General features: G+C 41.1%; 1 protein-coding gene across 1 annotated transcript in view; it reads right to left on the bottom strand.

Moving 5' to 3' along the window:
* Positions 1-15,724, bottom strand: part of LOC139519290 (myb-like protein W) — a 41,358-nt gene that overhangs the window by 9,500 nt on the left and 16,134 nt on the right. The window contains exon 2 of the mRNA XM_071311258.1: positions 1,880-1,986. Within this exon, the coding sequence (XP_071167359.1) occupies positions 1,880-1,909 (30 nt within the window). The 5' untranslated portion in view covers positions 1,910-1,986. The remainder of the gene's footprint in view (positions 1-1,879; positions 1,987-15,724) is intronic.

The following is a 15,724-nucleotide window of genomic DNA, read 5'->3' as shown; positions in this document are numbered from 1 at the left end:
AATACTTGATTTGTATCTTAAGATGACGTTTTAACCTGTACTTATCATAGAACTTTGCTTGAAGTTCACTTTTCAAAATGTCTAAAACTACTCTCCGTGTATTGCTTTATTGCTGGAGACAAAGCGCTCAAATACTCTCAATATAACGCTTTTTATTGCGCGCAGTCCAGTCTAGAGTCATTAATTATAAATATAAAAAACATGCTCATTGATGAAGGTCGTACATTAACCTATAGTTTTTTCCTTCTACGTCAGATGGTCTCTGTTTGAGAGTTTTCTCATTGGCAATCATACCACATCTTTCTCATTTTTATAAATAAAAAAAAAAGACCACTCAAACTGAGACTCTTTTAAAGTTATGTACTATTTAGATCTCCCTTTTTTTGCGTAAGTTTGAGAGTTTTTATTTTCATTATTATAGTGTCTTATATTTGCAATTTATAGAAATCTAAATTTTTATTCTAAAATGGTTTCGTTAAAAAAACTTACCGGATAAAAAGTCATAATTGCTGGTGGTTTCATGTTCCTTATAGCTTTATTATAAACTATATTCAAATGTGGACACACTTTTGACTTTGGTTGAAAAATCTTACAAACTACTATGTATACTGTGACCAGCTTGTATATATATAATACATGAAAATACTTGTATATATATAATACATGAAAATACTTCTTAAATCTAATGAAAAATTAATAAGTATAAGGAAACTTATACTGCTGTTGTAATGGCAACGCAAAAACAAAAAGTAAGAAAATATAAGTCTGATATGTCTTGAAATGAAATAGATTTTTTATAATATGGAATAGTGTGTTTATAATTTTAATTCTATTGCAATTTGAACGAAAAAGTTTGTTTTTTTATTTTATTTCATGTCACAGGAAATATTCCACAGTTGTACACTTAATATAATTTTATTTAGGTGGAAAACGTTTGCTATTTAGGACAAAGTACTAACATTCTGAACATTGATCAAATTATACATCATCTCTTAAAGTTATGTCGTGGATGAACTTGTTTTCACTAACAAAAACAACCTGATCCAAGAAAATCAAATAAAAAAATCAATTACAAGCATAGCTGTTACTTAAAATATATCGAGTTGTCCTTTTGTTGTGGCGAACAAGATAGCTGAATGCATTCCAGCTATTTTTTCTACATTAGGACAACGACACGCTGTGCTGAATGGATCTTACCGTAATGTAATTATTTAATTTCTTTAATAAAAAATTCAAAAGCGCTAGTAATATCGGTTATTTATAGTTAAAAGATGATTTCATTGGTTATTTTATAATACTTTTTTAAACACTAGACAATGGCATTCTTCGAATAGAACACATCTTTTTTAGAAAGAATATAAAAATAACTGTAAAGCAGTCTTGCTTTCCGGTTTCAGTCCTTCGTATCCAAACATTCACAGTTGGAAATACATTTACAAAACACGATCTGCAAGTTTTTGAAGAAGAAAAAAGGATCCATTACAAATGTATTCGTTCCAACGAATCATTATTCATAAGTTCAGAAATTATACAAATTATGTTAATGCTAATGATCTTTTAACACGTACATGTTTCCTTTATATTAAGGGTTGTGTAAAAGTTGAACAAAACTACATTTTGACAGACCAAATGCTTTGAAAATAAGGTCAGTTTTGGTTTTGAGTGAAACTTTTTAGGGAAACAGTTGATAGGGGGCGGGGGATGGGGCAGGGATTTTCGGAGAAACAAAGTTTAACAGGGATGTTACTCGATTCTGACATTATTACATTATTTAATAACACTGGTTGTAAATTCCTGTAAAATTATATTCAATTATAGAATTCCATAAAGTAAATTTTTGAACATTTAAAACTAATATTTGATTAAATAATATGCATACCTTATTGATCATTTGTTTAAAGTAGCTCATTTTAATGGACGGATGGTCGCCTCAGAGATCGTCAAGTAGTATCTCAATATTGCATAATAGCAAAACTATTCCATTTCCTGCAGAAAAAGATAAAATTAAATATCAAATAAAATTTTGAATATTTTGTTCAGGATATGAACCATTAAATATATATTCATACTAATTGTATCTTTTCAGTGTACTTGGGAGCTGTAATGACAATCAGCAAAAGAAAAGGTTTCATATTAAAAACCAATTTATTTAAGGAAAATAGATATCACGACAAAATGCATTTAAAACGTTGGTGGGAGATATTGAACAAGACATTTAATATTATTGACAATAGGCTGACCTGTGTTTATTTAGAATTATCGAGTTTTCACAATATTTTACAGGGATTGTTTTTTTTCTAGAACACTATCATTGTTCTTTAATATATCAGAAATTGGTGTATGCTATGTTTCAACTATATAGAAAGTAAAGAATTACTGTCACAACTGGATCAAGATAAAGAAAGTCCGGGAGATTTCATTCATCCAATTTCCACAATCCTTCAAAAATATTTTACGTAGAGCATAAAATCATTTATTTAAATACACCCAACAAGATAAACAAAAATTCAAGTAGTTTATTAAAGAAGCCATATTAAGAGGTTATCTAAACACCCCCAGCTTCTTATAACAGATGTCCAGTTTAACTCATCAGTGGTTCATCTCACAAACTGTTTATTAGCTGTGTTCTTGACAAGTAACCTGTGTCCAATTTCAGTGTACAAGCTTTCAATGTGAAAAGTCCACAGCAAGACATATCACATGACAGATTTAGTTCACTAACAGGATGCCAATCTAGGTACAAATCACTTATAGGCAACATACTAATATTATGACAAGGTACTCAAATTATTTATCATATATCTAGACAGCTTTGTTGGGTTGGAAAGTTAGGTACATGTTATTGGTATTCAATTCAAGGTTGGAAGAAATTAAGTGAGACTGGTTGGTCTGCAATTTCAGTTTCAGAACTCTTTTTGATTGAGTTAAGCCATTCCAATTGATATTTTATAGAGTGTTTTTCTATGTTGTTATAATAAATTATTGTTTCAGTCAAGGCTGAGGGTTTGGTACTATTAAAACGTTTAATCCCGCTGCAAATGTTTTTACCTGTCCGAAGTCAGGAATCTGATGTTCAGTAGTTGTCGTTTGTCGTTTTTTTTATACAGATTGGACCGTTGGTTTTCCAGTTTGAAAGGTTTACACTAGTATTTTTGGGGCCCTTTATAGCTTGTTGTTCGGTGTGAGCCAAGGCTCCGTGTTGAAGACCGAACCTTGACCTATAATGGTTAACTTTATAAATTGTGACTTGGATGGAGAGTTGTCACATTGGCACTCGTACCACATCTTCCTATATCTATAATTTTACTCATGATTTGTACTCAGTGAACTCGTTTCTTTTCCGTGTTTGAACATCTTTCCTACAGTAAGGTGAAACACGTTTGTACTAAAATCTATAAAAACTGCAGTATTAAAAATGTCTCTAGATTGGTGGTAACCAGGCGATATAAAAAAACATAGTGTGTTGTACAAAATGAAATTGAGAATGGAAATGGGGAATATGTCAAAGAGACACCAACCCGACAAAGAGCAGACAACAGCCAAAGGCCACCAATGGGTCTTAGCGCAGGGAGAATTCCCGCACCCGGAGGTCCTAGCTTAAGCATTTAACTAAGATGCGTTAAGACTTGTGTAACCACTAAATAGCAGAACTAATCGAAATTTATGATCGTTTGAATTTTCTTCCCAGTAGCTAATCAATCAGGAGTTGTTGACTCGGGAACTTGGTTGGTGGTCGGTTATGAATATATGATATATATAAAGCGTTGGTTTTATCTTATTAAATTTAAGATATTCTATTAAGAAATAATAATCCACTGACAATAATATATACTGGGTGATTATAGAAACGCAACACTCCATTCATTTTCTATTTACTAAATGCGGAAACTTATGACCCTTCCTTGAACAGAACTAATTCGATGCTACATTTTGTCCAGTTCTTCTGGGGTGGTGTTCTAGAAAGTATCCTAAGATTCGTCCTAAGACACATCTTAGACCAATTTTAGGATGGACTTAGGACCAGTTTAGGACACTCTTAAGTTGTGTCTCGAAGCTATCTCAGACGATTCTTATGTTAGGACGTCCTAAACATATCCTAAGTCGAAATTTTAAATCGTTAAAGTAATTTTTTTATAAAACATTTATTCATGACGAAATTATTTGATAAAATTGTTTACGAATTTTATAATAACATGTATAGAATTAAATGCATAATTACCAATGTAATTATATCAAAAAGGATTGTAATTTAAACTGGAAAACAATTTGTTTTGAAATGAGAATTACATTTGTAGTGTAATCGTATCGTGAAACACGAAGTTCAAAGTTTAAAATCATGCACACTTTCTTTATATACGAGTTAATAACCGATGATGCGTTTCATTTCATGTTCATTTTCGCGTAAAATAATGATCAAAAAGAGAAATCCAAACTTTATTATGCTAGAATGAAGATAGGATGATCTTGAGACACCTTATTGGGTGACTTAAAGTTAGGACGAAAAATGAGATATATCATAAGTTAAGAGAGCTTCGAGAACACGGCTTATGACAAAGACTTTTCATAAGATAGACTTAGGACACGTCCTAATCCTAAGATAGCTCCGAGAACACCACCCCAGGTCTTTATTTCACTATTATGGAGTCGTAATTGTTTTTCCATGGTTTACTATATTTAAGTCTCCGAATTTTCTGAAAATCTATATATCAAACAATACAAAGCATAAATTGACGAGGTAAAAGAGAAAGAGCAAACTAGCTTAAAATTATATTAAAAGTCATTTCATAATACACTTTATATAAAAAAAAAAAGCATACTGTTATGTAAGTGTTGTTTCTTAGTTTCAACAGGATTATATGTAACTCGTCTAAACATCAGCCCAACAATGTTAGATCTATGAATTTGCTTTCGCAAATTTTTAGTTCTTCCCTCGCCGGGATTCGAACCCATGCTACTGAGATATCGTGACACCAAAGCGCCTGCACTGTAACCGGCGCGCTAGACCATACGACCAACTGGGCTTCATAAAAATGAAGCTTCGGTGGCCGGGTGTTACCTTTCCATTTACGTTTTAATCTATAGCGTCGTGCTACAGTACATGATATATAAGGCATGAAGATGTTATTTTTACAGATCAGATAAATTATCTATAGTAAAGGATCCTACAAATTAATGTAAGATACAATATATATATATATTAACACCAGACTCAAGCTAGCGACCAATCCTAGCGACCAATCAAGCTAGCGACCAATTCTAGCGACCACTAAAGAACACAATGAGAATCAACTTGTCAAAGAATCATAATGTGGTATATGAGAAAACCACAAAACGATATAATGAAACAACGTTCTGTTAAAAATAAAATATGGCTACCAATACAGTTTATATTGTTTTTTAACCTTTAAATAACTAGAGATATCCATCATATCAAGTCAGAAGGGACACTACAACATCAATGTCGTCTGTAGCGTAATGTACTGACTAGTTTGCTTGCTAAATGTCTGCAGCAATATAATTCAGTAAAGGGAGAACGTCCCAGAAAATCGTAAAAAGTCAAAATATCGTAATACAAAAGAACATCAAAGGAGATAGGGTATCTGTAATCAGCAAATGCACAGCGAAAAATACATAACAAGCAAAGGAACAATCTTTTTTAGCGAACGATTTTTATTCCCCTACATAAACACATACTTTATGTTATTATATATGTATTTATAGAATGGAAAGTGCGCTCCTCTACGTATTTTACTCTATAGAGAAGGGCATATACTATATTTTGAGGTCTTCTTTACGTTTTCTCGGTTTTCCAAACTCTTAACCGAGATGGTAAACAAAAATCAAGGATTGCAAATAAACTATTAAAACGGGTTGTACATGTATATCCCCAAATGACATAATAGTTATATACGAGTAATTTACGGATACGAAATGAGAAAAAAAGTAAACGAATTGAATTAGAAAAAAAAAAAAAAACCAACAGTGTTTGTGTATGATGATTTGCTCGCACAATTATTTTCCATATTCAGAGAATCGTAAATAATTTTAAAAAGAAAAAAAAAACTTTGCCGTAGGGAACTGTACAGAAAGACTGAAAAATGAGCCCATACCCATAACTGTATAGGTACCCCAGACTTTGGATGGCCAGTGAAGTCTTCAGGTGCACTTTCCCAACCAGGGATTGATACGGGTTGAAGATATGGATGACAGCTATCAATTTAACAGCCTGCGGTCACGAACTTTGCCGTACGGGGATGGGAGTAAAGCGACTGCTGCCACCACCCATAATGAACCAAAATGAGAAATTGAGTATGTTGTTGTCAGCTTCCGGTGCACTTTCCCGCCCGGGCATTTTCATGAATAAAAGGGACTGGGACAAGCTTTCAATCCCACTAGGTGTGGGAAAAAACTTTGCCGTAGGGAACTGTACAGAAAGACTGAAAAATGAGCCCATACCCATAACTGTATAGGTACCCCAGACTTTGGATGGCCAGTGAAGTCTTCAGGTGCACTTTCCCAACCAGGGATTGATACGAGTTGAAGATATGGATGACAGCTATCAATCTAACCACCTGCGGTCAAGAACTTTGCCGTACGGGGATGGGAGTAAAGCGACTGCTGCCACCACCCATAATGAACCAAAATGAGAAATTGAGTATGTTGTTGTCAGCTTCCGGTGCACTTTCCCGCCCGGGCATTTTCATGAATAAAAGGGACTGGGACAAGCTTTCAATCCCACTAGGTGTGGGAAAAAACTTTGCCGTAGGGAACTGTACAGAAAGACTGAAAAATGAGCCCATACCCATAACTGTATAGGTACCCCAGACTTTGGATGGCCAGTGAAGTCTTCAGGTGCACTTTCCCAACCAGGGATTGATACGAGTTGAAGATATGGATGACAGCTATCAATCTAACCACCTGCGGTCAAGAACTTTGCCGTACGGGGATGGGAGTAAAGCGACTGCTGCCACCACCCATAATGAACCAAAATGAGAAATTGAGTATGTTGTTGTCAGCTTCCGGTGCACTTTCCCGCCCGGGCATTTTCATGAATAAAAGGGACTGGGACAAGCTTTCAATCCCACTAGGTGTGGGAAAAAACTTTGCCGTAGGGAACTGTACAGAAAAACCGAAAAATGAGCCCATACCCATAACTGTATAGGTACCTCAGACTTTGGATGGCCAGTGAAGTCTTCAGGTGCACTTTCCCAACCAGGGATTGATACGAGTTGAAGATATGGATGACAGCTATCAATCTAACCACCTGCGGTCAAGAACTTTGCCGTACGGGGATGGGAGTAAAGCGACTGCTGCCACCACCCATAATGAACCAAAATGAGAAATTGAGTATGTTGTTGTCAGCTTCCGGTGCACTTTCCCACCCGGGCATTTTCATGAATAAAAGGGACTCGGACAAGCTTTCAATCCCACTAGGTGTGGGAAAAAACTTTGCCGTAGGGAACTGTACAGAAAGACTGAAAAATGAGCCCATACCCATAACTGTATAGGTACCCCAGACTTTGGATGGCCAGTGAAGTCTTCAGGTGCACTTTCCCAACCAGGGATTGATACGGGTTGAAGATATGGATGACAGCTATCAATTTAACAGCCTGCGGTCACGAACTTTGCCGTACGGGGATGGGAGTAAAGCGACTGCTGCCACCACCCATAATGAACCAAAATGAGAAATTGAGTATGTTGTTGTCAGCTTCCGGTGCACTTTCCCGCCCGGGCATTTTCATGAATAAAAGGGACTGGGACAAGCTTTCAATCCCACTAGGTGTGGGAAAAAACTTTGCCGTAGGGAACTGTACAGAAAGACTGAAAAATGAGCCCATACCCATAACTGTATAGGTACCCCAGACTTTGGATGGCCAGTGAAGTCTTCAGGTGCACTTTCCCAACCAGGGATTGATACGAGTTGAAGATATGGATGACAGCTATCAATCTAACCACCTGCGGTCAAGAACTTTGCCGTACGGGGATGGGAGTAAAGCGACTGCTGCCACCACCCATAATGAACCAAAATGAGAAATTGAGTATGTTGTTGTCAGCTTCCGGTGCACTTTCCCGCCCGGGCATTTTCATGAATAAAAGGGACTGGGACAAGCTTTCAATCCCACTAGGTGTGGGAAAAAACTTTGCCGTAGGGAACTGTACAGAAAGACTGAAAAATGAGCCCATACCCATAACTGTATAGGTACCTCAGACTTTGGATGGCCAGTGAAGTCTTCAGGTGCACTTTCCCAACCAGGGATTGATACGAGTTGAAGATATGGATGACAGCTATCAATCTAACCACCTGCGGTCAAGAACTTTGCCGTACGGGGATGGGAGTAAAGCGACTGCTGCCACCACCCATAATGAACCAAAATGAGAAATTGAGTATGTTGTTGTCAGCTTCCGGTGCACTTTCCCACCCGGGCATTTTCATGAATAAAAGGGACTCGGACAAGCTTTCAATCCCACTAGGTGTGGGAAAAAACTTTGCCGTAGGGAACTGTACAGAAAGACTGAAAAATGAGCCCATACCCATAACTGTATAGGTACCCCAGACTTTGGATGGCCAGTGAAGTCTTCAGGTGCACTTTCCCAACCAGGGATTGATACGGGTTGAAGATATGGATGACAGCTATCAATTTAACAGCCTGCGGTCACGAACTTTGCCGTACGGGGATGGGAGTAAAGCGACTGCTGCCACCACCCATAATGAACCAAAATGAGAAATTGAGTATGTTGTTGTCAGCTTCCGGTGCACTTTCCCGCCCGGGCATTTTCATGAATAAAAGGGACTGGGACAAGCTTTCAATCCCACTAGGTGTGGGAAAAAACTTTGCCGTAGGGAACTGTACAGAAAGACTGAAAAATGAGCCCATACCCATAACTGTATAGGTACCCCAGACTTTGGATGGCCAGTGAAGTCTTCAGGTGCACTTTCCCAACCAGGGATTGATACGAGTTGAAGATATGGATGACAGCTATCAATCTAACCACCTGCGGTCAAGAACTTTGCCGTACGGGGATGGGAGTAAAGCGACTGCTGCCACCACCCATAATGAACCAAAATGAGAAATTGAGTATGTTGTTGTCAGCTTCCGGTGCACTTTCCCGCCCAGGCATTTTCATGAATAAAAGGGACTGGGACAAGCTTTCAATCCCACTAGGTGTGGGAAAAAACTTTGCCGTAGGGAACTGTACAGAAAAACCGAAAAATGAGCCCATACCCATAACTGTATAGGTACCTCAGACTTTGGATGGCCAGTGAAGTCTTCAGGTGCACTTTCCCAACCAGGGATTGATACGAGTTGAAGATATGGATGACAGCTATCAATCTAACCACCTGCGGTCAAGAACTTTGCCGTACGGGGATGGGAGTAAAGCGACTGCTGCCACCACCCATAATGAACCAAAATGAGAAATTGAGTATGTTGTTGTCAGCTTCCGGTGCACTTTCCCACCCGGGCATTTTCATGAATAAAAGGGACTCGGACAAGCTTTCAATCCCACTAGGTGTGGGAAAAAACTTTGCCGTAGGGAACTGTACAGAAAGACTGAAAAATGAGCCCATACCCATAACTGTATAGGTACCCCAGACTTTGGATGGCCAGTGAAGTCTTCAGGTGCACTTTCCCAACCAGGGATTGATACGGGTTGAAGATATGGATGACAGCTATCAATTTAACAGCCTGCGGTCACGAACTTTGCCGTACGGGGATGGGAGTAAAGCGACTGCTGCCACCACCCATAATGAACCAAAATGAGAAATTGAGTATGTTGTTGTCAGCTTCCGGTGCACTTTCCCGCCCGGGCATTTTCATGAATAAAAGGGACTGGGACAAGCTTTCAATCCCACTAGGTGTGGGAAAAAACTTTGCCGTAGGGAACTGTACAGAAAGACTGAAAAATGAGCCCATACCCATAACTGTATAGGTACCCCAGACTTTGGATGGCCAGTGAAGTCTTCAGGTGCACTTTCCCAACCAGGGATTGATACGAGTTGAAGATATGGATGACAGCTATCAATCTAACCACCTGCGGTCAAGAACTTTGCCGTACGGGGATGGGAGTAAAGCGACTGCTGCCACCACCCATAATGAACCAAAATGAGAAATTGAGTATGTTGTTGTCAGCTTCCGGTGCACTTTCCCGCCCGGGCATTTTCATGAATAAAAGGGACTGGGACAAGCTTTCAATCCCACTAGGTGTGGGAAAAAACTTTGCCGTAGGGAACTGTACAGAAAGACTGAAAAATGAGCCCATACCCATAACTGTATAGGTACCTCAGACTTTGGATGGCCAGTGAAGTCTTCAGGTGCACTTTCCCAACCAGGGATTGATACGAGTTGAAGATATGGATGACAGCTATCAATCTAACCACCTGCGGTCAAGAACTTTGCCGTACGGGGATGGGAGTAAAGCGACTGCTGCCACCACCCATAATGAACCAAAATGAGAAATTGAGTATGTTGTTGTCAGCTTCCGGTGCACTTTCCCACCCGGGCATTTTCATGAATAAAAGGGACTCGGACAAGCTTTCAATCCCACTAGGTGTGGGAAAAAACTTTGCCGTAGGGAACTGTACAGAAAGACTGAAAAATGAGCCCATACCCATAACTGTATAGGTACCCCAGACTTTGGATGGCCAGTGAAGTCTTCAGGTGCACTTTCCCAACCAGGGATTGATACGGGTTGAAGATATGGATGACAGCTATCAATCTAACAGCCTGCGGTCACGAACTTTGCCGTACGGGGATGGGAGTAAAGCGACTGCTGCCACCACCCATAATGAACCAAAATGAGAAATTGAGTATGTTGTTGTAAGCTTCCGGTGCACTTTCCCGCCCGGGCATTTTCATGAATAAAAGGGACTGGGACAAGCTTTCAATCCCACTAGGTGTGGGAAAAAACTTTGCCGTAGGGAACTGTACAGAAAGACTGAAAAATGAGCCCATACCCATAACTGTATAGGTACCCCAGACTTTGGATGGCCAGTGAAGTCTTCAGGTGCACTTTCCCAACCAGGGATTGATACGAGTTGAAGATATGGATGACAGCTATCAATCTAACCACCTGCGGTCAAGAACTTTGCCGTACGGGGATGGGAGTAAAGCGACTGCTGCCACCACCCATAATGAACCAAAATGAGAAATTGAGTATGTTGTTGTCAGCTTCCGGTGCACTTTCCCGCCCGGGCATTTTCATGAATAAAAGGGACTGGGACAAGCTTTCAATCCCACTAGGTGTGGGAAAAAACTTTGCCGTAGGGAACTGTACAGAAAGACTGAAAAATGAGCCCCTACCCATAACTGTATAGGTTCCTCAGACTTTGGATGGCCAGTGAAGTCTTCAGGTGCACTTTCCCAACCAGGGATTGATACGAGTTGAAGATATGGATGACAGCTATCAATCTAACCACCTGCGGTCAAGCACTTTGCCGTACGGGGATGGGAGTAAAGCGACTGCTGCCACCACCCATAATGAACCAAAATGAGAAATTGAGTATGTTGTTGTCAGCTTCCGGTGCACTTTCCCACCCGGGCATTTTCATGAATAAAAGGGACTCGGACAAGCTTTCAATCCCACTAGGTGTGGGAAAAAACTTTGCCGTAGGGAACTGTACAGAAAGACTGAAAAATGAGCCCATACCCATAACTGTATAGGTACCCCAGACTTTGGATGGCCAGTGAAGTCTTCAGGTGCACTTTCCCAACCAGGGATTGATACGGGTTGAAGATATGGATGACAGCTATCAATCTAACAGCCTGCGGTCACGAACTTTGCCGTACGGGGATGGGAGTAAAGCGACTGCTGCCACCACCCATAATGAACCAAAATGAGAAATTGAGTATGTTGTTGTCAGCTTCCGGTGCACTTTCCCGCCCGGGCATTTTCATGAATAAAAGGGACTTGGACAAGCTTTCAATCCCACTAGGTGTGGGAAAAAACTTTGCCGTAGGGAACTGTACAGAAAGACTGAAAAATGAGCCCATACCCATAACTGTATAGGTACCCCAGACTTTGGATGGCCAGTGAAGTCTTCAGGTGCACTTTCCCAACCAGGGATTGATACGAGTTGAAGATATGGATGACAGCTATCAATCTAACCACCTGCGGTCAAGAACTTTGCCGTACGGGGATGGGAGTAAAGCGACTGCTGCCACCACCCATAATGAACCAAAATGAGAAATTGAGTATGTTGTTGTCAGCTTCCGGTGCACTTTCCCACCCGGGCATTTTCATGAATAAAAGGGACTCGGACAAGCTTTCAATCCCACTAGGTGTGGGAAAAAACTTTGCCGTAGGGAACTGTACAGAAAGACTGAAAAATGAGCCCATACCCATAACTGTATAGGTACCCCAGACTTTGGATGGCCAGTGAAGTCTTCAGGTGCACTTTCCCAACCAGGGATTGATACGGGTTGAAGATATGGATGACAGCTATCAATCTAACAGCCTGCGGTCACGAACTTTGCCGTACGGGGATGGGAGTAAAGCGACTGCTGCCACCACCCATAATGAACCAAAATGAGAAATTGAGTATGTTGTTGTCAGCTTCCGGTGCACTTTCCCGCCCGGGCATTTTCATGAATAAAAGGGACTGGGACAAGCTTTCAATCCCACTAGGTGTGGGAAAAAACTTTGCCGTAGGGAACTGTACAGAAAGACTGAAAAAAGAGCCCATACCCATAACTGTATAGGTACCCCAGACTTTGGATGGCCAGTGAAGTCTTCAGGTGCACTTTCCCAACCAGGGATTGATACGAGTTGAAGATATGGATGACAGCTATCAATCTAACCACCTGCGGTCAAGAACTTTGCCGTACGGGGATGGGAGTAAAGCGACTGCTGCCACCACCCATAATGAACCAAAATGAGAAATTGAGTATGTTGTTGTCAGCTTCCGGTGCACTTTCCCGCCCAGGCATTTTCATGAATAAAAGGGACTGGGACAAGCTTTCAATCCCACTAGGTGTGGGAAAAAATTTTGCCGTAGGGAACTGTACAGAAAAACCGAAAAATGAGCCCATACCCATAACTGTATAGGTACCTCAGACTTTGGATGGCCAGTGAAGTCTTCAGGTGCACTTTCCCAACCAGGGATTGATACGAGTTGAAGATATGGATGACAGCTATCAATCTAACCACCTGCGGTCAAGAACTTTGCCGTACGGGGATGGGAGTAAAGCGACTGCTGCCACCACCCATAATGAACCAAAATGAGAAATTGAGTATGTTGTTGTCAGCTTCCGGTGCACTTTCCCACCCGGGCATTTTCATGAATAAAAGGGACTCGGACAAGCTTTCAATCCCACTAGGTGTGGGAAAAAACTTTGCCGTAGGGAACTGTACAGAAAGACTGAAAAATGAGCCCATACCCATAACTGTATAGGTACCCCAGACTTTGGATGGCCAGTGAAGTCTTCAGGTGCACTTTCCCAACCAGGGATTGATACGGGTTGAAGATATGGATGACAGCTATCAATTTAACAGCCTGCGGTCACGAACTTTGCCGTACGGGGATGGGAGTAAAGCGACTGCTGCCACCACCCATAATGAACCAAAATGAGAAATTGAGTATGTTGTTGTCAGCTTCCGGTGCACTTTCCCGCCCGGGCATTTTCATGAATAAAAGGGACTGGGACAAGCTTTCAATCCCACTAGGTGTGGGAAAAAACTTTGCCGTAGGGAACTGTACAGAAAGACTGAAAAATGAGCCCATACCCATAACTGTATAGGTACCCCAGACTTTGGATGGCCAGTGAAGTCTTCAGGTGCACTTTCCCAACCAGGGATTGATACGAGTTGAAGATATGGATGACAGCTATCAATCTAACCACCTGCGGTCAAGAACTTTGCCGTACGGGGATGGGAGTAAAGCGACTGCTGCCACCACCCATAATGAACCAAAATGAGAAATTGAGTATGTTGTTGTCAGCTTCCGGTGCACTTTCCCGCCCGGGCATTTTCATGAATAAAAGGGACTGGGACAAGCTTTCAATCCCACTAGGTGTGGGAAAAAACTTTGCCGTAGGGAACTGTACAGAAAGACTGAAAAATGAGCCCATACCCATAACTGTATAGGTACCTCAGACTTTGGATGGCCAGTGAAGTCTTCAGGTGCACTTTTCCAACCAGGGATTGATACGAGTTGAAGATATGGATGACAGCTATCAATCTAACCACCTGCGGTCAAGAACTTTGCCGTACGGGGATGGGAGTAAAGCGACTGCTGCCACCACCCATAATGAACCAAAATGAGAAATTGAGTATGTTGTTGTCAGCTTCCGGTGCACTTTCCCACCCGGGCATTTTCATGAATAAAAGGGACTCGGACAAGCTTTCAATCCCACTAGGTGTGGGAAAAAACTTTGCCGTAGGGAACTGTACAGAAAGACTGAAAAATGAGCCCATACCCATAACTGTATAGGTACCCCAGACTTTGGATGGCCAGTGAAGTCTTCAGGTGCACTTTCCCAACCAGGGATTGATACGGGTTGAAGATATGGATGACAGCTATCAATCTAACAGCCTGCGGTCACGAACTTTGCCGTACGGGGATGGGAGTAAAGCGACTGCTGCCACCACCCATAATGAACCAAAATGAGAAATTGAGTATGTTGTTGTAAGCTTCCGGTGCACTTTCCCGCCCGGGCATTTTCATGAATAAAAGGGACTGGGACAAGCTTTCAATCCCACTAGGTGTGGGAAAAAACTTTGCCGTAGGGAACTGTACAGAAAGACTGAAAAATGAGCCCATACCCATAACTGTATAGGTACCCCAGACTTTGGATGGCCAGTGAAGTCTTCAGGTGCACTTTCCCAACCAGGGATTGATACGAGTTGAAGATATGGATGACAGCTATCAATCTAACCACCTGCGGTCAAGAACTTTGCCGTACGGGGATGGGAGTAAAGCGACTGCTGCCACCACCCATAATGAACCAAAATGAGAAATTGAGTATGTTGTTGTCAGCTTCCGGTGCACTTTCCCGCCCGGGCATTTTCATGAATAAAAGGGACTGGGACAAGCTTTCAATCCCACTAGGTGTGGGAAAAAACTTTGCCGTAGGGAACTGTACAGAAAGACTGAAAAATGAGCCCCTACCCATAACTGTATAGGTTCCTCAGACTTTGGATGGCCAGTGAAGTCTTCAGGTGCACTTTCCCAACCAGGGATTGATACGAGTTGAAGATATGGATGACAGCTATCAATCTAACCACCTGCGGTCAAGCACTTTGCCGTACGGGGATGGGAGTAAAGCGACTGCTGCCACCACCCATAATGAACCAAAATGAGAAATTGAGTATGTTGTTGTCAGCTTCCGGTGCACTTTCCCACCCGGGCATTTTCATGAATAAAAGGGACTCGGACAAGCTTTCAATCCCACTAGGTGTGGGAAAAAACTTTGCCGTAGGGAACTGTACAGAAAGACTGAAAAATGAGCCCATACCCATAACTGTATAGGTACCCCAGACTTTGGATGGCCAGTGAAGTCTTCAGGTGCACTTTCCCAACCAGGGATTGATACGGGTTGAAGATATGGATGACAGCTATCAATCTAACAGCCTGCGGTCACGAACTTTGCCGTACGGGGATGGGAGTAAAGCGACTGCTGCCACCACCCATAATGAACCAAAATGAGAAATTGAGTATGTTGTTGTCAGCTTCCGGTGCACTTTCCCGCCCGGGCATTTTCATGAATAAAAGGGACTTGGACAAGCT

This window comes from Mytilus edulis, chromosome 4 (genome assembly GCF_963676685.1).
Source record: "Mytilus edulis chromosome 4, xbMytEdul2.2, whole genome shotgun sequence".
NCBI lineage: Eukaryota > Metazoa > Mollusca > Bivalvia > Mytilida > Mytilidae > Mytilus > Mytilus edulis.
This window is presented reverse-complemented; position numbering and strand designations above follow the sequence as displayed.